Source organism: Entelurus aequoreus, linkage group LG06 (genome assembly GCF_033978785.1).
Source record: "Entelurus aequoreus isolate RoL-2023_Sb linkage group LG06, RoL_Eaeq_v1.1, whole genome shotgun sequence".
Taxonomy (NCBI): Eukaryota; Metazoa; Chordata; class Actinopteri; order Syngnathiformes; family Syngnathidae; genus Entelurus; species Entelurus aequoreus.
Genome location: NC_084736.1, coordinates 20,822,214 through 20,846,438, shown reverse-complemented (window position 1 = coordinate 20,846,438; position 24,225 = coordinate 20,822,214). Strand labels below are relative to the sequence as shown.

At 38.0% G+C, this 24,225-nt stretch overlaps 1 protein-coding gene across 9 annotated transcripts in view; it reads right to left on the bottom strand.

The window, feature by feature from the left end:
- kcnh6a (potassium voltage-gated channel, subfamily H (eag-related), member 6a) overlaps nucleotides 1-24,225 on the bottom strand; it is a 55,564-nt gene that overhangs the window by 17,179 nt on the left and 14,160 nt on the right. For 7 of the 9 annotated variants that reach the window (XM_062050203.1, XM_062050204.1, XM_062050205.1 and 4 more), the window contains exons 4-7: nucleotides 22,914-23,017; nucleotides 19,313-19,622; nucleotides 18,928-19,130; nucleotides 1,011-1,436 (exon numbers count right to left, since the gene is read on the bottom strand). In XM_062050203.1, coding sequence (XP_061906187.1) covers nucleotides 1,011-1,436; nucleotides 18,928-19,130; nucleotides 19,313-19,622; nucleotides 22,914-23,017 — 1,043 coding nt within the window. Of the gene's footprint in view, nucleotides 1-1,010; nucleotides 1,437-18,927; nucleotides 19,131-19,312; nucleotides 19,623-22,913; nucleotides 23,018-23,238; nucleotides 24,199-24,225 lie in introns of those variants that run through there. The other 2 variants (XM_062050211.1, XM_062050212.1) reach the window with 2 other exon arrangements.

Sequence of the window (24,225 nt, the reverse complement as noted above, 5' to 3'; positions counted from 1 at the left end):
TAGTTAAGCATATGTAAAAGAAGGAAAATAGTAGGTAAGCATAGGCAAACAAAGTAAAGTAGGTAAGCATTGGTAAACAAAGGTAAACAAGTAGGTAAACATTGGAAAAATAAGGTAAAAAGTAGGTAAGCATACCGTATGTAAAAGAAGGTAAAAAGTAGGTAAGTATAGTTAAAAGAAGATTCAAAGTAGGTAAATATATGTAAACGAAGTTTAAAAAAGTAGGTAAAAGATGGTATAAAAATGTATTAAACAGTTAAAAGTTGGTAGAAAAGTAAATAAACAATGTAACAGAGGGTAAAAAAGTAAATAAACAGGTAAAAGAAGGTAAAAAGTAGGTACACGTAAGTAAAATAAGATGAAAGAGTGGGTAAGTATAGGTAAAATAAGATACGAAGTATGTAAACATACGTAAACAAAGGTAAAAAGTAAATAATCATAGGTAAAAGATGTTAAAAAAAGTGGGTAACCATATGTAAAATAAGGTAAAGAAGTAGGTATGCACAGGTGAAATAAGGCAAAAAGCTGGTACAAAATTAAGTAAACATTGGCTAAAGTAGGTAAAAACGTAGGTAAGCAATAAGGTAAAAATGTAATCAAAAGTTGGTAAACATAGGCAAAATAAGTTAAACAAGTAGGCAAGCATTGGTAAAAGAAGGTAAAAAGTAGATAAACTGCATTTTTTTTTTTTTTCAAAAATAGTTTTTAACAAAGTGTATTATTTGGTATAGTAATTGAAATGAATGTTTTTCAAAACAGGTTACCAGTTAGAAAGGATCCTTCTGGTTCCATGGAGATGGCCTAAAAAGGTATTTTTAAAAATAGATTCTCAGAAAAAAAAAAGTTTAAAAAACAAAACAAACAAACATAATAATTAATTTTTTTAATCAATTTTGGAAAGTTTAGAATTGGGATGAATAAGAATCACAAATGAAATGTGAATTGATTTTTGTGCACCCGACAGTATCTGAACACGCCTAGTAAAGGATTAGTTTGACACCGGAACTGACCTCCTCAGAGCCAGAGCGAAAGATGAGCAGGTCGAAGGGGATGGCGGCCACGATGTCGATAAGGAACCATCCCTTGAAGTAATGCTGGGCGATACGGCCAGGGTGGCTGACCACCTCGTCGTTGTGGTTGACGTAGGTGGTCCGGAAGTTGATGAGGATGTCCACGATGAACATGACGTCCACCACCAGGTCCACCACGTTCAGAGGGTTGCAGGTGTAGCCGCACGTCCTCCTGCGGTCCTCCTCCACCTCGTTGAGCAGGAAGGCGGCCGAGTAGGGCGTGAAGATGGCCGTGTAGATGACCAGCAGCAAGATGACCCAGTCCCACACCGCCTTGAAGGGGCTGTAGTGGAGGACGGTCCACCTGTGGATGCGCGGCGTCTGGAGCTTGTACTCGGGAAGCACGTCGGCGCCCAGGGACAACACCTGAGGAACACCAAGTTGGTTTTTACACACTATACTCATGGGCCACAACATTAGGTACACCTCATTCAGTGCAAAATTGTGATGAAAAAAGACCCCAATGTTGATGTGTTTGATATCAGTTAATAATGTGTGTTTCTAATATTTGAGGATGTCCATGACGTAGTCAAATGATTAAAAACAACATATTATTCAGTGAATAGCTCTCAGACAGTGTCAATTCAAACAAAAATGATCTTATCAAAAATAGTTGACTTTCGATAATTCGGTTAAAAAAGGCAAGTAGTAGGTAAGCATACTGTAGGTAAAATAAAGTAAAAGAAGGTCAAACAAAGTAGGTAAGCATAGGTAAAAGAAGGTAAAAAAGTAGGTAAGTATATGTAAAAGAAAAAGACAAGTAGTAGTTTTTGCCTCATTTCTGTGAGAATCCTGCAGGTGACTGAAACATTAAGGAGTGGGACTATCCAGGGTTAGCTGCAGTGTGCTCAAACAACCACCAGGTAGCATCGGTGAGCAGATAATACTGTATCATCTCTTTTTCTTTCGGAGTTATCAGGTGGGCAGTGCATTCCTGACACATTCTTCACCCACGCTTTAAGAGGTGATGAGGCAAAAACTAACCCAGACCCACTGTAAGTGCGACCCAGGAGCCATTTTCTGCCTGCGGCTAATTTTTTTTACGGCCCGCAGCACATTCCAAAAATACTATTAAAAAATAAATAAATATAAAAACAGAAAAAAGCGGAATTAAGGTGCAAACAGCTAAAATGTAACAAGAAAAAGTAGCAGTGTTGACTCAATTAACACAAAGCTGCCACGCAGGCTTTTTTTTTCTTTAAAGTTGTCATTGCTCAAAAAATAATGATGAATCAATATTGTTATGAGTAACAATATTAACAAGTACTTCACATCAATCTTTCCAATATAAAATATTTTTTTGTGGAAAATATTACATATTTTCTTTGTTTGCTATATAGAAACAACGTTTTTTTTCACAAAAAAAATCTAATTTAAGAAAAAAACATTTTAAAAAGCGTATAATCGATGGATAAATCTGAAGTTGATCTCGCGTTCCAAGAACATATGACTTATTTTTTAACACTTTTATGAATGGGGCCCTTTTGGATCCCCAATAATGTTAGTGGGATTATTACTAAAAAAATAATAATGAATTTGTGGTGTTATGAATTATTGACCTATTTAAGGCTTAAAGTACTTCACTTCAAATAATCCACATTTAATTTTTTATTTGGGGGCGGGGGGATATTGTATATTTGATGTTTTTGCCAGTAAAAAACAGGGTTTTCTTTGACAAAAAGGGCATAAAGCATTAAGAAAAGTTGTACTTTATATCAACAGATCCCTGTACATCCCTGAAATTGATGTAGATATTTAGGTGTTGAATAATAATATATGTATATACATATGTATATATATATAATATATATACATATATGTATACTTTATATTCCATATATGTATACTGTATTTATACAGTATATAAATACTGTACATATAGGGGATCTCTAAATGTTAAAAAATTATATTTATTGTATTGGTTTTGAAAATTTTAAATATAATGGCAACCCTCAGTGGAAAAGGTTTGGACACCCTTGTTTTAATGGTTAATACCGCAAATTGTCAGTATTTTTAAAAAGTTACTTTTCTTGTTTTGATTATTTATTTATAGATTTTTTTTCGAAAAAACAAACAAACAAAAAACCTTAAAATACAAGCTAAAATAAATATAAAATAGGATTCATATTTAAAGAAAATGTTCAATAGCAGACTGGAAATAGAGATTTCTGAGTTAGTCATGAACTCAATGTCATGTGGTTTTCAAGGTCCACTTTAAGTATCTAACACAGCAGTAGATCAATCGACAACAAACCAATGGAAAAAAAAACAAGTACTACTATAATCCCTCATTTTTGTAATAATAAAAATGACAGCATCAACCTGCAATCAGTTTGAAAAGGAAAGTAAGACTTGTGAAACTGACCGGTATGACAAACAGAGCTTTCACATCCAAACTGGCATCACTTGGTCGACCACAACAACAGTAAAGAAAGTTCTCCCAAAGCCTCTTCAGCGCCACCTGGCAGTTGTGTTCCGTTCTTTCCTGCATCATTTCATTGCAGATCCTCTCCTCTACGCGCTAAAGCATCCACAAGTCCAATGGCTTCTTTTCCTGCTTTATCCCGCCCATGTGATCCCGTTCTGTGTGCGACCATGTGACCTGCCAGCGTAGACGCGCTGACATTGATTGGGCACCAACTTTGATGTGATCGCCCCACAAAGTGCTGGGACTAACGCACACACTTGAATCTGCAGACTGCGTGACGATGTTCGCTAAAGTTCACGTCCTCTCCGAGTAGGTTCTTTTGCATCTGACTTTGCATCGGTAGTGAGAAGCTTAACGTGCTTAACGTCCTCTCGCAGGAAGCACCCGCCATGTTCTCTTCCCACTGCAATGCTGAAAATAGCCACCGTAAACAGTCACACAACGCTCTGCATTAAAAAAAGGGCTGCTCTATTAGTGATCGTCCATATTTGGTAAGGAATCAGCTGACCTTTGCTGACAGAAGCATGTTGGCTTCATAAGTCTTCCACAAAATTACACAATGACCTCCCGACCTTTGGCCTTGCACATCCTGGGCTAGCAAACACGCAGCAGCAACAACAAGGCGCTAATGAGAGCGTAAACACAAACAATTGCCAAGGTATTGACGCGGGTCGGTTTTGTAACCGGGTCGCACGCAACCTGCCAGCTCTTTATAATTAACACAGCACCCTCGGTGCGCTTTTACCCCCCTGAAATGACGACAACGTGTGCTAAATTAGCATTGAGCTAACCACGGTACTCTGTTTATTTATTTTTATTTATTAATATTAGTAGTTTTTTTAACCACAAGAGTTGATTTCGGCTGTTTTGCTAGGAAGTAAACTTCATTTAGTCTCTTTTGCAATGAAAAAGTTGAACAAATGTGCAAGCAGGACTCAATGAATCAGCAATATGGAAAAAATGGAGCAAATCAAATACTGGATGATAAAAATACGGCGTTAAAAACTATCCCAAAAGTCTGACCAAACTACCTTAAAAGAAAGTCCACATTAGAAACCCTGTTTTAAAGAAAGCCAAAACACAATTTTTCTGCAAAAAATGCATGGACTCGCTCATCAGGTCACATGACAACATGACTTCCTGTTGCTCACCTGTGCAGCTTGACGAGAGAGCAAGAGGAGTGTAGCAGTAACTAGGGTGTGTGTGTGTGTGTGTAAGAGGAGGGGGGCATGTTCTAAAAAATACTCACAGGCTGTAGTTTTTGCTTGAAGCTCATGGCGAAGTGCACTTCAGGCTAAACCGCACACAGGAAGACTGAGCGGGAGAGAGCGATGGCGACCTCTGTCCATCCATCTCCCTCCCCCGTGCCTCCATCACTATGCCCCCCCCCCTGCATGTGGCCCGGCCCATGCCGCCGCCATGCGTCCCGCTGTGTTTGCGATGACGCCGTACTGCCGGCTTATTACACTCCCTGGTCTTTACATTAGGTACACCTGCAACATCTACAGCGATTGGTGTGATTCAGTTGTACACAGTAAATAACCAGCGTATTTCCCTTGCATCCGTTTACATGCCACAAATAGAGCTATAAACACATTATAATGGGACTTTCTTTGAATGTAGCCCGTCGTTACAACTCTGTACACGACACACCTCATACGGTCTGCCAGAGAATAAGAAGGCCAAGCAGCAAGGAATGCGTGTTGCCAAATTAGTGACTCTGTTGCTATATTTGGGGAGTGCCCAGACCAAAATCTTTTTAAAAACAAAAAAGTGACCATCGACACATTTCGCAAGTTTTTCTAGTCTTTTAGCAAACTTTTGGAGCCACAAAACGGTCTTCTCAACAAGCAGTGGCTGCGGTTGTGCCCATGCCCCCTCATCCAAGAATCATATTTGTTTTGCTTTTTATGTTTTTAGCTCACATACGTCAGGGCCAATTATGCAAATTAGACGATGATGTCATCAACCCCCCCATATACCACCTACTCAGTAGCCTAGTGGTTAAAGTGTCCGCCCTGAGATCTGTAGGTTGTGAGTTCAAACCCCGGCCGAGTCATACCAAACACTATAAAAATGGGACCCATTACCTCCCTGCTTGGCACTCAGCATCAAGGGCTGGAATTGGGGGTTAAATCACCAAAAATTATTCCCGGGCGCGGCCACCGCTGCTGCTCACTGCTCCCCTCACCTCCCAGGGGGTGATCAAGGGTGATGGGTCAAATGCAGAGAATAATTTCGCCACACCTCGTGTGTGTGTGACAATCATTGGTACTTTAACTTTAATATACAGCTTTTTCACTTCCGGTACAATATCTATATTGGACGAAATCGATATTAATCCGATACAGTATTAGCAGGAATCATACATGCTTTTATTATTTTGTAGTGTGGAATGTCAGAAAAAGTTTGATCAAGTGGAATTAGTCAAACAGAGAACAAGGGTCGGTATGAAAACACTAACCTATTTATTATTAACCGTCTGGATTGGATTTATGCGGTCTTTCAGTTCAAGTGGGTTGGTAATTGTTTTTTGGAGAGACCTAGCGGCCACAAAAATGTATGTACTTAAGCGCATGACAGTGTAAGTTGAATGATGCGGACACGTTTGTTACTGGATGCTTTCTAACCCGCTTCTGCAACGCCAACGATCTAATACTTGTTTATATCGCTGTTTTATGTTGTTCAATAAAGGACACTTATTACTAGAGATGTCCGATAATGGCTTTTTTGCCGATATCCGATATTCCAATATTGTCCAACTCTTAATTACCGATTCCGATATCAACCGATACCGATATATACAGTCGTGGAATTAACACATTATTATGCCTAATTTTTATGCCTAATTAAACAATTTAAACAAGGTTTTCCAAAATAAATCAACTCAAGTTATGGAAAAAAATGCCAACAAGGCACTGCCATATTTATTATTGAAGTCACAAAGATCTTTTTTTTTTTTAACATGCCTCAAAACAGCAGCTTGGAATTTGGGACATGCTCTCCCTGAGAGAGCATGAGGAGGTTGAGGTGGGCGGGGTTTGGGGGGGTAGCGGGGGGTGTATATTGTAGTGTCCCGGAAGAGTTAGTGCTGCAAAGGGGTTCTGGGTATTTGTTCTGTTGTGTTTATGTTGTGTTACGGTGCGAATGTTCTCCCGAAATGTGTTTGTCATTCTTGTTTGGTGTGGGTTCACAGTGTGGCGCATATTTGTAACAGTGTTAAAGTTGTTTATACGGTTACCCTCAGTGTGACCTGTATGGCTGTTGAGCAAGTATGCCTTGCATTCACTTGTGTGTGTGAAAAGCCGTAGATATTATGTGATTGGGCCGGCACGCAAAGGCAGTGCCTTTAAGGCACGCCCCCAATATTGTTGTCTGGGTGTAAATCGGGAGAAATTCGGGAGAATGGTTGCCCCGGGAGATTTCCGGGAGTTACACTGAAATTCGGGAGTCTCCCGGGAAAATCGGGAGGGTTGGCAAGTATGACTGCTCTGTACTTCTCCCTATATCCGTGTACCACCCCGTACAGCTGCGTTTTAAAAAGTCATACATTTTACCGTTTTAAAACCGATACCGATAATTTCCAATATTACATTTTAAAGCATTTATTGGACGATAATATCGACCGTCCGATATTATCGGACATCTCTACTTATTCAGTATGTCTACCTTGTGTGCTCATGTGTACTTAGCTGTTGCGTAGTTGTTTACCTTTTATAAATGACGACTAAAATAGAAGAAAATAGGAACCTTGTGTGCTTATTGGAGGACATTTGGATCTTAGTAGTCGACATGCTGCAGGGCTGCTGGTATCAAACATGATATTGTTGAGGGAAAATTTTCCCTCCTTTGGGTGAAATGGAACGCCTTAGAAATTGGTTCTGCTCGGAGAAAATAAAGACAATGAATGCACCATGTTTTTTTTATCTTTACATTCTCACTGACATATATCATTTTTAATGGTATCATGACATACCAGCCTGGAGAGAGCGAGTGGAGGACAATGTGTGCGCGCTCGGCGACGCGTCAAGTTAACTTTCCGTTTTGATTCCTGCCAAGGAGGACAAAAAGCATGAAAGACGGGTGACCATTTTAGAGACTGTTCAAACCTTTAGATAGCTTGATTCTCGCTCTCCAGTGCTTGTATCACAATTGTTTGTACTTGCTCTGCTTCGTAGAATAAATTGTTAAACTTCAATTCGAATCACCTCTCATCATTTTAGAACTAACAAACCTGGGAGGACTCTTCCTTCCTATAAAGGTGGGTCCTAATAGTGTCACACATATTATATGCAAGACCATATCGTCGCATACTTGTCTTTTGCTGATATCAATACGGGATAATTGTTCAAAAAGTCCTTGGACGCAGGAGGCTTTTGGAAGATTTGAATTTGCTTTGCTCAAACAATTCTATGTAACAAAGGAGTGATTGTATTTTTTTGCTCTCACTATATTGTAGGGGTGCAAATAAAAATCGATTCACATCCGAATTGCGATTCGTATTCTAAATCGATTCATAATGTTTAAACATTTATAAAAAAAAACTTTCTAAATAATGTATTTTCATTTAAAACATTTTTTTATAGGAACCAATTTGAATTAAGACATTTTAGGCAATCTCCATGCAACCAAAATGACATTTTCTAACCTGTAACCTGTTTTGAAAAAGTTTAATTATAATTTTCTTCACCAATTAACAATTGCAAGAATTGGTTTGAATGGAGGATCAATTTGGACTCCAATTAAAAGGCACCCAAAATAAGATTGGCATCAAATAAGATTGATTAATATGTGTTTGCTTTCCTGTGTTTTATTCTGATTATAATGTGATGCACAACTGAAAGGAAAAATCACAAAATCATTTAATTAGCTTGAAAAATGGAAAAAGTATCGCAATACTGGCCCTGTATTTACATGGTATCAGATCATTACCAACATTTGTAGTATCACCCACATGTGAGTTTGTATCAAGAGTTTTAAGCCACGTTTTTATGAAATATTTGATCACGTGCAATCCTTTTGCTGCTTAAAATGTGTGTTTTCTAAAAAGAAAAAATACAAATATGTAAACAAATATTAATACAAAAAAGTTAAAATAAAAAAATTAAAAATGTGTCTTCACTTAATGCTAGGATTCTTTTCAATTAAATTCTCACATTTCCTTTTCAGAAGCCAGGGGGTGCTACTGTACATACACACACTTCTATTTAGCCCTAACACACACACACACACACACACACACACACACACACACACACACACACACACACACACACACACACACACACACACACACACACACACACACACACACACACACACACACACACAGCATCCAATCTTTCCTGCTCAATCACGTTATGCAGACTGATCGATAAGCAGCGACGATCAATGGCAACCTTCATTTCTCTTTTGCAAGGTGCCAATCGAAAGGCAATTAAACAGACCCGCTCGTTTTATAGCGTGATACAACAATTATAAATGTAAAGACTAATATTATTCACGCTATGTCGAGCCAAGGCGTGAGCGTGAAATATTCTTTATGTGAAGTGCGTTCAGTATGCAGAGAGAGAGAGTATCGACCTCCGGCTGGGACCAATTAGTGACCTAGATCCCGACCTGAGGGGGGCGGACGCTCATCTAAGCCCCCCTTTTGCCCGGCCATGTAAGGGAGGTGACAGAATTCGTGTCAATAAGGTGATATGAATGGATGACATATGGAGTTGTGCAGGCTGTTATAAAGGGACTGACTGGCATTACGCACATGCTGGTGACGTGGAGGGTAAGTTTGGCGCTCTGTTGCTGCCCTCCACGTCCATTAGCTCAAGAGGCCAAGGTCACTTGGCACAGAGCGCCGCTCGATGGGCTCCGCTCTCATCACGGAATCGCACTCAAAGGAGGCTAAAAAAAACCCCATCATATGACATCATATGCGTCATGACGTCACGCTAAAGCTGAGGTTTTAGCATTAGCAACATCTCATAGGCCCGGGGTGTCCAAACTTTTTCCACTGAAGGCCGCAGACTGAAAAATTAAAGCACGCGGGGGGCATTTTGATATTTTTCATTTTCAAAGCCAATACAGTATATCAATTTGTTTTAACCTGTAGGGCTCCGGGCTCCAGCACCCCCGCGATCCCGAACGGGACAAGCGGTAGGAAATGGATGGATGGGAAGGACTCCCCTCAATTTGGTCCAAGAGACCCGGGGGGTCTCAGTCATAAAAAAATGTTTTTTAAATATGTCATATATTATTAGTATTTTTATTATTATTCATCGCTTAAATCTCTAACAACATTAGGACTATCTGTCAATATTAAGTAAACATTTAAAAATAATGTTTTATGCCTTTTTGTCAAAAAAAAAACAACCTGTTTTTTTATGGCAAAAAACACAAAATATGCAATATTTCCCCCCCAAAATGTCAAAGTGGAATATTTGATGCAAACTAATTGGAGTCAGTAATTCATAACATTGATTTTAATGAATTATTATTTTTTGAGCAATGACAGTCTAAACAAAAATCCTACTAAAATTATTGGGAATCCAAAAGGGCCCCACTCGTAAAAGTGTCAAAAATAAGACATACCTTTTTAATTTGTATTTTTTACTTTTAACACTTAAGTCTCTAGAATCCAGATCTATACGTTGATTATAAAATGTTTATAATTCTTAATAATTTTTTGCCTTATTTGTATATGTAACGCCACTGTAGTTACCACGGTATTTAGATTTCAAAGTCCTTACAATAATGCCGTGACGCATGACGGTATCAAACGAAAACTTGGTGTGTAGTTTTTTTCTGGCGCTTTGGCGTTGGCCGGGTCTAAAAAAATAATTTCAAAATATTTAAAGCCAGTATGTGAGATATTTACATTATTAACAGTTAAATTGCGATTTAACATTTCTGAGAAACAGCATTTTCCAAACCGATATAAACATGTCCACTGTGGAGGACACTGTTTCTCGTAAAGTTAAAAAATGGGAAAGACACTTAAATCGAACATTATTGTTTTTCACTGGATGTTTACATTGTCACTTTGGAGACACTCAACTGTAATTTTTTTAATATATACTTGAAACAGTGGATGATCCTTCACAAAATACATGTTTGTAGTAATAAATATGATATTTTAGCATTATGTTTGTGTTCATATACAGTAAGTGTGTTTATTTCTAAACTTTCCTGGCACTTCATTTTAGACATATGGTGGCATTTTAAAGGTTTTAAAAAATTTTTTTTTTACATATACCACAATAATATCGTACCGTGAAATTGTAATACCGCTACATCCCTAGTTATTTGTGTAAAAACAGAAAATATGCAATATTTTCCCCAAAAAAATTCGGAGTGGAATATTTCATGTGAAGTAATTGGAGCCTTATATATGTCAATAATTCTTAACAATGATTTTGATGCCATATTATTTTTGAGCAATTACAATAAATAAATAAAATCCCACTAAAATTATTGGGGAACCAAAAGGGCCCCCACTCATTAAAGTGTTAAAAATATTTCAAACATTTTTGTTTTTATTTTCAACACTTAAGTCTCTATATCAACATTAGATCTATCCGTCAAATACAATTATTATAATTTTTTTTATTATGTTTTTTTAATTTGTTTGTTTAATGCCCTTTTTTTCAACGCAAACTATTGGAAACACACAAAATATGCAATGTATGTTAAGTAATTGGACCTTGAATCGGTTGGTAATTCATAACAAAATTGATTTTAATTCATTATTGTTTTTGAGCAATGACAGTTTTAAAGAAAAAACAGCCTGCATGGTAACTTTGTGTTATTAGAGTCAACATTGCAACTTTTATTCTACTTTTTTTTTGTAAAATGTGTTTCGGGCTGTTGAAAAATTAGCTGTGGGCCGCAAATGGCCCCCTGGCCACACTTTGGACACCCCTGGCATATGCAGCCATTTGGAAAGAGCAACTCACTATCACCTCTTGGGGCACAATGTGGTACTACACGACAGCCAAGCAAATATAAGAAAGATTCAATAGGTCTTGAAAGTGCGACATAGGAAACCGCAATGCATTGTGGGTCGTATTTGCACGGCTGATTGCAAGACTTTGTGCTAAAGTTTTGTTCTTTTCTTTAACAAGTTCACAACAAGGTGTGAACATGCAGCATCATTACCGGCCACAATCATTGTCATAATTGCGTCAGAGAAAAAAACGATTTGGTGAAATTTTACTCATTTCCAGCTTGAAAGCAAAGCCAAGTATCTCGGGTTAGTGAGCTATTAAAGAGATGGCGAATAGCCTGGATAGTAGGTGTGCACAAAAAAATCGATTCACATCCCAATCGTAATTTTTATTTATCCCAATTCTAAATTGATTGCAATTTTTTTTTTAAATAGATACTTTAAAAAAAAAAAAAAAAAAAGGAATCGATTTTTTAAAGACCATATCCAAACCATATCGATGCAAACAGAAGGAGTTTTTCCAAACTGAAACCTGTTTAGAAAAATGTTCATTATAATTATCATACCAAATACTACACTACGAAAAACGGTTTGAATAATCAAGACTCGCGTTGAATTGAGAATCGATTCTGAATCGAATCACCACCCGTGGAATCGGAATCGGATGGAATCGTTAGGTGCCCAAAGATGATCAAACATTACTTTTAACGCTATCACCTGGTACATGTTGGTGTGTTCACGACATTTTCAGACTGGTATGCTTGAATCCAGGCGTGTTTTATTCAGTTTCACACATAGCACTGGCTTGGCTTTCACACATAGCAGCCTTGGCTAGCTGCAGGCTATAAACAATGTACAGTATTTTGGAAAAAAGCATGTTGTGTTCTTTACTTTTAGTCATGCATAAGCACAATAATTATTGAGTAATATTTTCGAAGAAGCAGCGCGGTGACCAAAGCATTTAGAGCATTTTAATGGGCTCGTTTTTTTCAGGGAAACCTGCTTATGAAATGAAGCTAAGCTCCGTCACTCTATACACACATACAGGATGAAAGCTGTAGATTACGCGTAATTTAAAACGGAGGAAATTCTTCACCGAAAAATAAAAACTGACTCCGTTGACCAAATCTAAACAAGTCTTGCTTCAACAAATCTCTTGTCCATTGGACGTGCTCATATTAATCAATTCCACCAATTTAAAGTACAATTATAATGGAAAAACAAGTTGCCTCTATATTGAAGCTATTATCATATATCTGATTTATGACACTAAAAGACTTACAAAGTTTGTTAGTAAACAAATGTGATCAAAATAGTATCAATCTTACTGAGATTCCCGAGACATTTTAAAAAGTCATGAGCAAACCATGACACAGCGGGAGGAACCACAGATCCCTTCCTCATCAACAACAATGTTATTCAAGCAGACTTTGTAAGAGCGAACAGCGATTACTTTGGGAAAAATTATGATCCAGAACCTTATAATTTTGAGCCCAAACACAAAGAGGATGAGCTACAAGTTTTTCAAGCCAAGTGCTAAACAGATGCAGCTTTATTGTGACACTATAGCTTCATCAGCATTTCTAGGTGCTAAATATACAAACTAACCATAATAAACCATAATAAAAGAAACACTTACTGTATAATTTTAACTGTCATTGGGATGCCGACAGACAGGACGCTCACATAATCTCGTTTAGATGAAGAATCAATCACAATCTTCAAGTAGGGTTAAAAAAAGGCGTCTTTTGTGTCTTTTTCACCATCTCGGGGGATGTGAAAGTGGACCAGCCTCTCGGTCCATGGCCACATTTGCCTACTAGCAGGTGAGAGATGCATGAATTATAATCTAGAATTTACTTTGAGCAAGTTTGGGACAAAGCAGAAGCAGCCGTCGGCTTATAGTTTGTCAACATTAGCAGCGTAAACTTGCATTAGCTCACTGCTATCAATCCGCCGCTAAAATAGGCCGTCTGCGTTAGCGCTTATAATAACAATATCACTCATATTAGGTTAATTTTCAGGTCACGACATGTAAACAGAATATTGTTGGCGGTTTCTGGATGGGTTTTAGAGGGTTTTAAGGGCGCAATATAGAGGACCGTCCATACGTTGACTCGATTGTTAGCGATTAATTTACGACTTTGAATGCATAAAAAAAGCCAAACATATGTGTTCTTCTCTTACATAAGGACTGTGAATGATAAACAGCACGTCTTTCCAGTTTTTGCATATTTCCAGTATGACTGATCTGCTGAGTGTCAGAGTGCAGAAGCGTTACTCCAGTGACGTCATCGGACCCTCGCATTTATGGAAATTGCCAAGGATATTCGGAGTGTAATATTCAAAATGGCCAATTTAATTGGTGGCATTTTGTGATATTTAGACGGTATTTTGACAATCATACAATTGTATATGGTTTAAAGCAGTGGTTCTTAACCTTGTTGGAGGTACCGAACCCCACCAGTTTCATATGCGCATTCCCCGAACCCTTCTTTAGTGAAAAATAAAATGTTTTTTTTTTTTCAAATTCAAGACAAAGTTATATGTTTTTGGTAACACTTTAGTATGGGGAACATATTCTAAGTAAAAAAGACATAATTTAGAGGGTTTTTTTGACACAAGGGGAACATATTCTAAGTAACAAAGACTTAATTTAGAGTTTTTTGGACACTAGGGGAACATATTCTAAGTAACAAAGACTTAATTTAGAGTTATTTGGTTAGGGTTAGGGTTAGGGCCAGGGTTAGAGGGTCAGCGTTATAATAAGGTCATGCCGAATAAGGCATTAATAAGTACTTAATAATGACTAGTTAAGAGCCAATATGTTACTAATTTGCATGTTAATAAGCAACTAATTAATGGTGAATATGTTCCCCATACTAAAGTGTTACCATGTTTTATTACTGGGGCACAAAATGAACCGTGCATGAACATCACCTTGTTCAAAGAACAAAACCAACACAGTGCATAAGCTCACAACAAATTACACACCTGCAAATCAGTGTGACTTCTGCTGTTGCCGTATCCGTAATACGCCGATAGGGAGAAGTTTTTATTTACACGATGACTCGGGTATGTCTTGACCTCCGCCGAACCCCTGAGCCCGACTCACCGAACCCTTAGGGTTCGATCGAACCCAGGTTAAGAACCACTGGTTTAAAGGATACAAAGAAACTCAATTAAGCATATAAAGTCAACTGGTTTTTTCATACTACTGGTACTTCAACTTTTTTTTACGAGGTAGCAAACCTTTGAAATAGGGTACAGTTTGTCTCGGCAAGGCCCCTTAAATTTTTTTATTTTGTAAGATACATTTTAATCCGGTTTATTACTCTCTTTCACAGCTCTACCGCAGCCCCACAATGCATTGCGAAACCACGTGCCCTTTCGAGCGCTACAAAAGTCTTCTTTTTTTGTGATATTTCATGAGACATGTCTGTGGCGGCGTTGTGGAATATGCTCTAAGCGGCGTGAAGACACATGTCACACCTGTGTGGTGAGATTGTTCACACCAGTGAGATTATTCCTTCCTTGTTCTTGCCCCGAGGCCGCACATGTCACTTAACGCCCTCGCCCCCCCGCCACTTATAGACATGTCGGTGCGCATTGGGCCTACGCACGAGTGCAGGCGGCAGAGGCGCTGATGCCTATCAAGCTGAGCTTGTCACACGCGGTGTGAGGAAACAGGAAGTGACTGGTGAGACGGCTTCTCACAACAGGTAGCGAGCCGCGAGCCGCCAGCAACCCAAGACCGACGTCCAAATGTCACATTCGCCTGACTTGCACAATAAAGACGACAGAACACACAGAGACCTCCTTCAAGGCTTCAACTAAAGCTCAATCCAACATGTTGAATGTACGTATTATGCTGCAGATACATGATTTATTATTATAATATTATATTTGACAAAGTCAAAGTGTTTTAACATGTTTACATTGAAGCCAAATGTGGATTGAGTCTGGAATGATAGCTTCTGATTCAGCGAACACATCAAATCACATATTTGACAAAAATAAAGACATTGTTAAAGTTTGGTCTATTTTGTAGATATAGACAATAGATTTTAAACATAATTTGTTACATATTTTAATAATATTTATATAACAATTTTAACCTACTACCCATGTGTTATTTATTAATGTATATTAATGCAATGCTATCTTATTACCATTCCAATTAATAATGTATAATCCTATTTATAAATTAAGCAATTGCAGTATAAATATTCATACTTATAGTACAATGAATGTTTATAATGCTATGTGCCATAGCGCTACTATTGAAATATTATTTACTAGTAATAATAATCACCACTAAGAGATAAATAGATACTTGTAACACAATGAAGACATTTTATGTTTACATGTGCTTGATGTCATCAAACAGCCTGCATGTAGGCCTTGCCTTACAGGTGACAAAAGTGTATTATTAATAATATTAGTATCATTTAGTTTTTATTTTTTGTATTTTTTTGTTGATTAATCGTATGTTTAGAAAATGCAGTGAGCCAATAAAAATAATATGGGCCGCCCTTTGGACACCCCAGCTTTCCATTAAACAGCGTTAATCATTAATAAATTACAAAATCAATATTCATAAATCATGATGTCATTACAACATATTTACTGAGGGTAATCATTGATAAACCATTAATAAATCTTGACAAGGGTACCCGTGTTAATCGTTCATAAATCATGACATCATCATGACATTACCATAACATCATCATGACACTTGCGTTAAATCATTAATAAATCATGGAATAGTCATTCATAAATCATGATATGATAGTGACATCATTACTTGTGTTAAATCACTCATAAATCAGGACATCATTATTCATAAATAATTGATAAATCATGATATCATCATGGCATCTTTACATGCGATAAATCATTAATGAATTGTGATATCATTAATTGCGTTAAATCACTAATAAATCACAAAATTATCATTCAAAAATCATGATAATATTGTGACATCATTACTTGTGTTAAATCACTCATAAATCAGGACATCATTATTCATAAATGATTCACAAATCATGATGTGATCATGACATCATTACTTGCGTTGAATCATTCATAATTTATAATATCATCATGACATAATTACTTGCGATAAATCATTCATAAATTATGATATCATGACATCATTACTTGCAATAAAGCATTCATAAATTATGACATCATTACTTGTGATAAATCATTCATAATTTATTAGTAAATTGTGATATCATGACATCATTACTTGCGATAAATCATTCATAAATTATGATATCATGACATCATTACTTGTGTTCAATCATTAATAAATCACGAAATCATCATTCATAACTTGTGTTAAATCATTATACATAAATTATTCATGAATAATGATATCATTAGACATCATTACTTGCGTTGAATCATTCATAAATTATAATATCATCATGACATCATTACTTGCGATAAATCATTCATAAATTATAATATCATCATGACATCATTACTTGCGATAAATCATTCATAAATCATGATATCATGACATCATTACTTGTGTTAAATCATTAATAAATCACAAACTCATCATTCATGAATCATGATGTCATCGTGACATCCTTACTTGTGTTAAATCCTTCATAAATCATGCTAACATGAAATCATTACTTGCGTTAAATCATTAATAGATCACGAAATCATCATTCATAAATCATGATATCATCGTGACATCATTACTTGTGTTAAATTTCTCATAAATCAGGACATCATTATTCATAAAGGATTAATAAAGGCCTACTGAAATGAATTTTTTTTATTTAAACGGGGATAGCAGATCTATTCTATGTGTCATACTTGATCATTTCGCGATATTGCCATATTTTTGCTGAAAGGATTTAGTATAGAACAACGACGATAAAGATTGCAACTTTTGGTATCTGATAAAAAAAAGGCTTGCCCCTACCGGAAGTAGCGTGACGTAGTCAGTTGAACATATATGCAAAGTTCCCTATTGTTTACAATGATGGCCGCATGAAGTGAGAGAGATTCGGACCGAGAAAGCGACAATTTCCCCATTAATTTGAGCGAGGATGAAAGATTTGTGGATGAGTAAAGTGCAAGTGAAGGACTAGTGGGGAGTTGAAGCTATTCAGATAGGGAAGATGCTGTGAGAGCCGGGGGTGACCTGATATTCAGCTGGGAATGACTACAACAGTAAATAAACACAAGACATATATATACTCTATTAGCCACAACACAACCAGGCTTATATTTAATATGCCACAAATTAATCCTGCATAAAAACACCTGCGTGTTTGTTACGCTAGCTCCTAGCTCCTCTGCTAGCTCCTAGCTCCATAGAACACGCCAATACAATTCAAACACCTGATCAACACACACAATCACTCAGCCCAAAAGACCGTTCACCTAACCCAAGGTTCATAAAGCTTATATATTTTTAAAAAGTTACGTACGTGACGCGCACATACGGTCAAGCTATCAAATGTTTAGCAGCCAAGGCTGCATACTCACGGTACCTGATATTCAGCTGGGAATGACTACAACAGTAAATAAACACAAGACATATATATACTCTATTAGCCACAACACAACCAGGCTTATATTTAATATGCCACAAATTAATCCTGCATAAAAACACCTGCGTGTTTGTTATGCTAGCTCCTAGCTCCTCTGCTAGCTCCTAGCTCCATAGAACACGCCAATACAATTCAAACACCTGATCAACACACACAATCACTCAGCCCAAAAGACCGTTCACCTAACCCAAGGTTCATAAAGCTTATATATTTTAAAAAAGTTACGTACATACGCAAAAAAAAGTTGCGCACATACGGTCAAGCGATCAAATGTTTAGAAGCCAAAGCTGCATACTCACAGTAGCACGTCTGCGTCTTTGTCATCCAAATCAAAGTAATCCTGGTAAGAGTCTGTGTTGTCCCAGTTCTCTACAGGCGTCTGTGTATCGAAGTCAAAAGTCCTCCTGGTTAGAGTCTCTGTTATCCGAGTTCTTCCATCTTGACTGCATCTTTCGGGAATGTAAACAAAGAAGCGCCGGCTGTGTACTGTTGTTGCTGACTACGTTCGAAAAATACGTCCATTTCGCACCGACAACTTTCTTCTTTGCTTGCTCAGCTTCCTTCTCCATAATGCAATGAACATGATTGGAACAGATTCACGAACACAGATGTCCAGAATACTGTGGAATTATGAAATGAAAACAGAGCTTTTTCGTATTGGCTTCAATGTGGAAGGCATTCCCGTGTTCGCCGGGCTACGTCACGCGCATACGTCATCCTCAGAGGCGTTTCGAACCGGAAGTTTAGCGGCAAATGTAAAATGTCACTTTATAAGTTAACCCGGCCGTATTGGCGTTATAATGTTAAGATTTCATCATTGATATATAAACTATCAGACTGCGTGGTCGGTAGTAGTGGGTTTCAGTAGGCCTTTAATAAATCATGATGTGATCTTGACATGGATACCTGTGTGACCTGGGTGACCTTCTCGGTGACATTCTGGGTTCGATCTTTGACCTTGCTGGGGGCGATGATTTCGATCTCAGTGGGCGAGGGCGGTCTCACGCGGTCCGAGCCGAAGGTGAGGGTCAACTGGGGGATGGTCCTGATGGTTCTGTGCCTCATCAGGTCCGAGTCGGACGTGGAGCTGAGCACGCTTGGCTTAAGATCTGTACCAGAGAGCATTTGTGTGGCTCAATACCGTAAAATATGAGGAACCGTTGTCAGTATGAAACAAACTTTAGCCACAATAGGAAATAATATTTAACATGTGAAGTGAATCGTCAAAAGTGAGCAGTTGTATAAGATGATGTCATCAGGTGTATTTGAGTCTTGCCGAGGTGAGACTCACTGGTGTTATTCTGGACTTCTCCTGGCCGAGTCTTCCAGTCCGCCTTCATCCCGTCGATGTCGTCCAGCGAGGAGGCGCGTCTCAGGCTTTGCACGCTGTCCCGGGAACAACTCCGGGGCAAGATCCCGATGGGGAAGGGGACACCTGGGTCCAGCCGCTCAGTTAGCAAGGAACGCCGCTTGGCAGAGGGCTGGGCGGTCGGGGTCGGGGGGTCCAGGTCCTGTTCTATGAGGGCCTCCGTCTCTGACTGCATGCAGCTCTCCTTGGACGGGATGCGGAACTCCTTCAGGGGGACATCTTCACTATTGGGCTGAAAGAGGACGGGGGACACGCCACACTTCAGACCAAATGTTCAAATGTGTTTCATTCGGTTCAGATATGGGGAACCAGTTTGCAGAACCTATTGGGCTTTGGTGCAGATCTAGATATAAGTGAAGATGAAAGATTTCTGTAACACTCGCTGAAGTGAGCTCAAAGATTTGGCTCATAATATGTGGGGTGATATGTGTGATATGTGGTGATGTATGGTGATATATGGTAATGTGTGATATGTGCGATATGTGTTGTGATATGTGGTGATATTAAAAAGTACCACTAATAGTCACAAGCACACAAGGTGTGGTGATATTACTCTCTGCATTTGACCCATCCCCTTGTTACACCCCCTGGCAGGTGAGGGGAGTAGTAAGCAGCAGCGGTGGCCGCGCTCGGGAATCATGTGGTGATATGTGGTGATATATGGTGATATGTGGCGATATGTGTGAAATGTGTTGTGATATGTGTGATATGTGTTGTGATATGTGGTGATGTATGGCAATATATGGTGATATGTGTGATATGTGTTGTGATATGTGGTAATATGTAGAGATGTCCGATAATGTTTTTTTTGCCGATATCCCGATATTGTCCAACTCTTAATTACCGATTCCGATATCAACTGATACCGATATATACAGTCGTGGAATTAACACATTATTATGCCTAATTTTGTTGTGATGCCCCGCTGGATGCATTAAACAATGTAACAAGGTTTTCCAAAATAAATCAACTCAAGTTATGGAAAAAAATGCCAACATGGCACTGCCATATTTATTATTGAAGTCACAAAGTGCATTATTTTTTTTAACATGCCTCAAAACAGCAGCTTGGAATTTGGGACATGCTCTCCCTGAGAGACAGCATGAGGAGGTTGAGGTGGGCGGGTTTGGGGGGGGGGGGTGGGTGTTCAGGTGGGGTGGGTAGGGGGTAATGGGGGGTGTATATTGTAGCGTCCCCGAAGAGTTAGTGCTGCAAGCGGTTCTGGGTATTTTTTATGTTGTGTTTATGTTGTGTTACGGTGCAGATGTTCTCCCGAAATGTGTTTGTCATTCTTGTTTGGTGTGGGTTCACAGTGTGGCGCATATTTGTAACAGTGTTAAAGTTGTTTATACGGCCACCCTCAGTGTGACCTGTACGGCTGTTGACCAAGTATGCTTTGCATTCACTTGTATGTGTGACTGGCCCGGCACGCAAAGGAAGTGCTTTTAAGGTTTTTTGGTGCTCTATACTTCTCCCTACGTCCGTGTGCACAGTGGCGTTTTAAAAAGTCGAACATTTTTCTTTTTGAAACCGATACCGATCATTTCCGATATTACATTTTAAAGCATTTATCGGCCGATAATATCGTCAGTCTGATACTATCGGACATCCCTAGTAATATGTGCAATATTTTTTGTGATATGTGGTTATATGTGTTCTTTGTGGTGTGATATGTGGTGATATGTGGTGATATGTGCGGTGATATATGTGTTATATGTGGTGATATGTGTAATATGTGTGATATATGGTGATATGTGGTGTGATATGTCTTCATATTTGCTATGTGTGGTGTGATATGGGGTATGCGATATGTGTTATATGTGGTGCGATGTGTGATATGTGGTGATGTGTGTAATATGTTGTATGTGTGAAATATGTTATATGTGTAATGCCAGGGGGTGTAACAAGGGGATGGGTAATATGTTATATGTGTGAAATATTTGATATGTGGGAAATGTGATGATATTTAGTGGTGGTACGGTACGTTACAGCACTTAATAGTATGGTATGATATAGTATTGTATGGTATGGCCAATACGATAAAACACTGTATGGTATGGTATGGTAAAGCATGATATGATGCAGCACTGTATGGTATGGTACGGCATGATACAGTACAGCACTGTGTGGTATGTTATAATACAACACTATGTGGAATGGTACGGCATGATATGATACAGCACTGTGTGGTATGGTACGGCATGATACAGTACAGAACTGTATGCCATGTTACAATACAACACTGTGTGGTATGGTACGGCATGATTCGATACAGCTCTGTATGGTATGGTATGGTATATGTGCAGACAAGTTTAACAAGTTATATTAAAGAACATCCTGTTTACGCTTGCACAACTCACTCAACGCAAGATAGCTTATTCAATGTTCTCTAATTATGATTATTCATTTTCACCATATCTTTTACATGGTGACACATAATACATAGGATTTACAAATTATATCTTCAATAAAAAATAAGTGAAAGTAAGTCGAGAGAGTATAGGTGAATGACTAAATACGTAAATACTGGAGTGACAATGTTGTTGTAATTGCCCTACATGCTCTTGAGTTGAATAATTCATAATAATTTGAAAAGTTGAAAAATAATTAGCATATCGATATACAGAATGTGAATATCTTGTTTTGTTATTGTCGATTTGTTGATGACTTTGTGCGACTTCAAAAGTATTTCACCCAAAATTATGATGAAATTACGATTTTTATCAGCCTTAGAGATTTCCGCTTCATAGAATATTAAATACTGTTTAGTACTACTAATATGTGATATAATTACTGTGAATTAACAGTGTGTAACTTCGGTTTGTGTACTCGACAATGGTGTCAAAGGTGAGCTGTCTTTTGACAGGTCAGGTGTTTATAATTGACTGGTCAGGTGTAGCATTAGCCCCGCCTCTCATCCAATGAACGCTGAGATAGGCCGTAGAGTATAATGGAATTATTATAAGTCATACAGTTATTGTGTGCAAGCGCGGCAGAAGGAGAGAGAGGAATGTTTCAGGCTGTGTGTGTAAACGTGTCCGACTTGACCGAGTCTGTTTCCGGAATGTTCTCATGGATCCTGTCAGGAAGTGACATCCCTCAAAACAGCGACTGAATGACTCGTTTGTTTTTAATTAATCTCTTTGCTGTCCTCTTTAAAGGAATGTTCACATGGAATTTCATGTGACCAAACTGGAAAATAAAATAAAAAAATTGAGCGACTCGGCCGCCTGGGAATGATGGCAGCACAGATGCCTGCTTTGTTCTGTCAGGCGCACGAGGCGTTTAGGGTCAAGTTCCTTAGGATTTATACACACACTGCTGTCAATAGGAAGTAAAGGTAAACACAAAATCCGGCCTGTGCAATAATAATAAATCTGACTTTTGGTATTAACGTAACGTAATGTTTAATATGTGCTCGTGCTTTGCAGTGTTTGTAGGTTACTGCATCATACCGAACAGCGATATCACTTCAAAGTCAGCACTTTTCGATAAATGTGTTGAATTGAATCTCATTAGATACCTGCAGGTAGTCCACAACCACCCCCTCAAACTGATCTTTGGACAGCGATGGACGCCGCTTGGAGTGCAGCACCGGTAGCCGCATCTTCAACCTGCGGTTCTGACCTGCGAGAGACACCTAGATTAAAGTTTAGACACAAAGTTTTGTGTCTATGACACAATAAAGCACTTGTTCTTTTTAAAGATGGCTGTAGCATTCATTGGAAAGCACACAATGTTAGCCTACCAATGCAGCCATTGTTACATAACAATACTCTCATTTATTAGAGTAAATAAATGAGTAAACAACTACCATCCTAAACAAATGGAGGTGCAGTTTAACCCACTTTTAGAATTTCTCATGGTTTCAAGTCAAAACTGACCAAAAAATGGGGGGGGGAAAGTGAGGCAAAATGAGGCAAAAAAAGAGAGAATGGCAAAAAAGACAAGAAACAACACAAAAAACTAACGAAAAAGAGGATAAGAAATGAGCAGAAAGACAAGAAATGGAAGGAAGGACATATTTGTCCAGATTTGAGATTTTACACAATAAGTGTGACAAATTGGGATAAAAGCTGGGAGAAAAAGGGAAATGACAAAAAATGGTTCAAACACCGAAGAAAACAGTGAGAAGAAATGAAACGGAGGTTATAAATGAGAAAAATTAAGAAGAAAAAGACAATTAGAAACAAGCAGTAAGACAAGAAATTACACAAAATGAACAAAACTCAAACAAAAATTATACGCAAGATGCAAAGGAGCAATAAAAATTAGGCAAACATTAAGAGAAAAGGGTAAAATAAAGACTCAAAACAAGCAGAAAATTATAAAAATCAGCACAATAGATATGCAAAGAGTACAAGAAATATGCAAGAGGTTAACAACAAAAACAAGACAAAAGCAAGAAAAATGTCAAAGAAGATTAGAAATAAGCAGAAAGACAAAAAACGACACACGTACTTGTCTAGATTGTAGAGAAAATCTAACAAAAAGTGGAGAGGAAAAGACAAGAATCAAGCAGGAAATGATAAAAAAAAGAGTAAATACGGAACAAAAAAACTGTGAGAGGAAATGAGACGCAGGAAGTAAGCAGACAAAACAAAAGTAAAAAAAACACTCTAAAAGTAAAACGAAAAAGACAATTAGAAAGAAGCAGAAAGACAAGAAATGACCAAAAATGTACAAAATGTAAACAAGAAGTAAGACAAAGATCAGATGCAAAAGGAGACGAAGCAACACAAATAAGATCTAAGTTTGAAAAAAAAAGTAATAAAAAGACAACAAAAAGTATAAAGAGTATAAAGTCCGCCACCACTTTGGACTCTTTTAGAGCA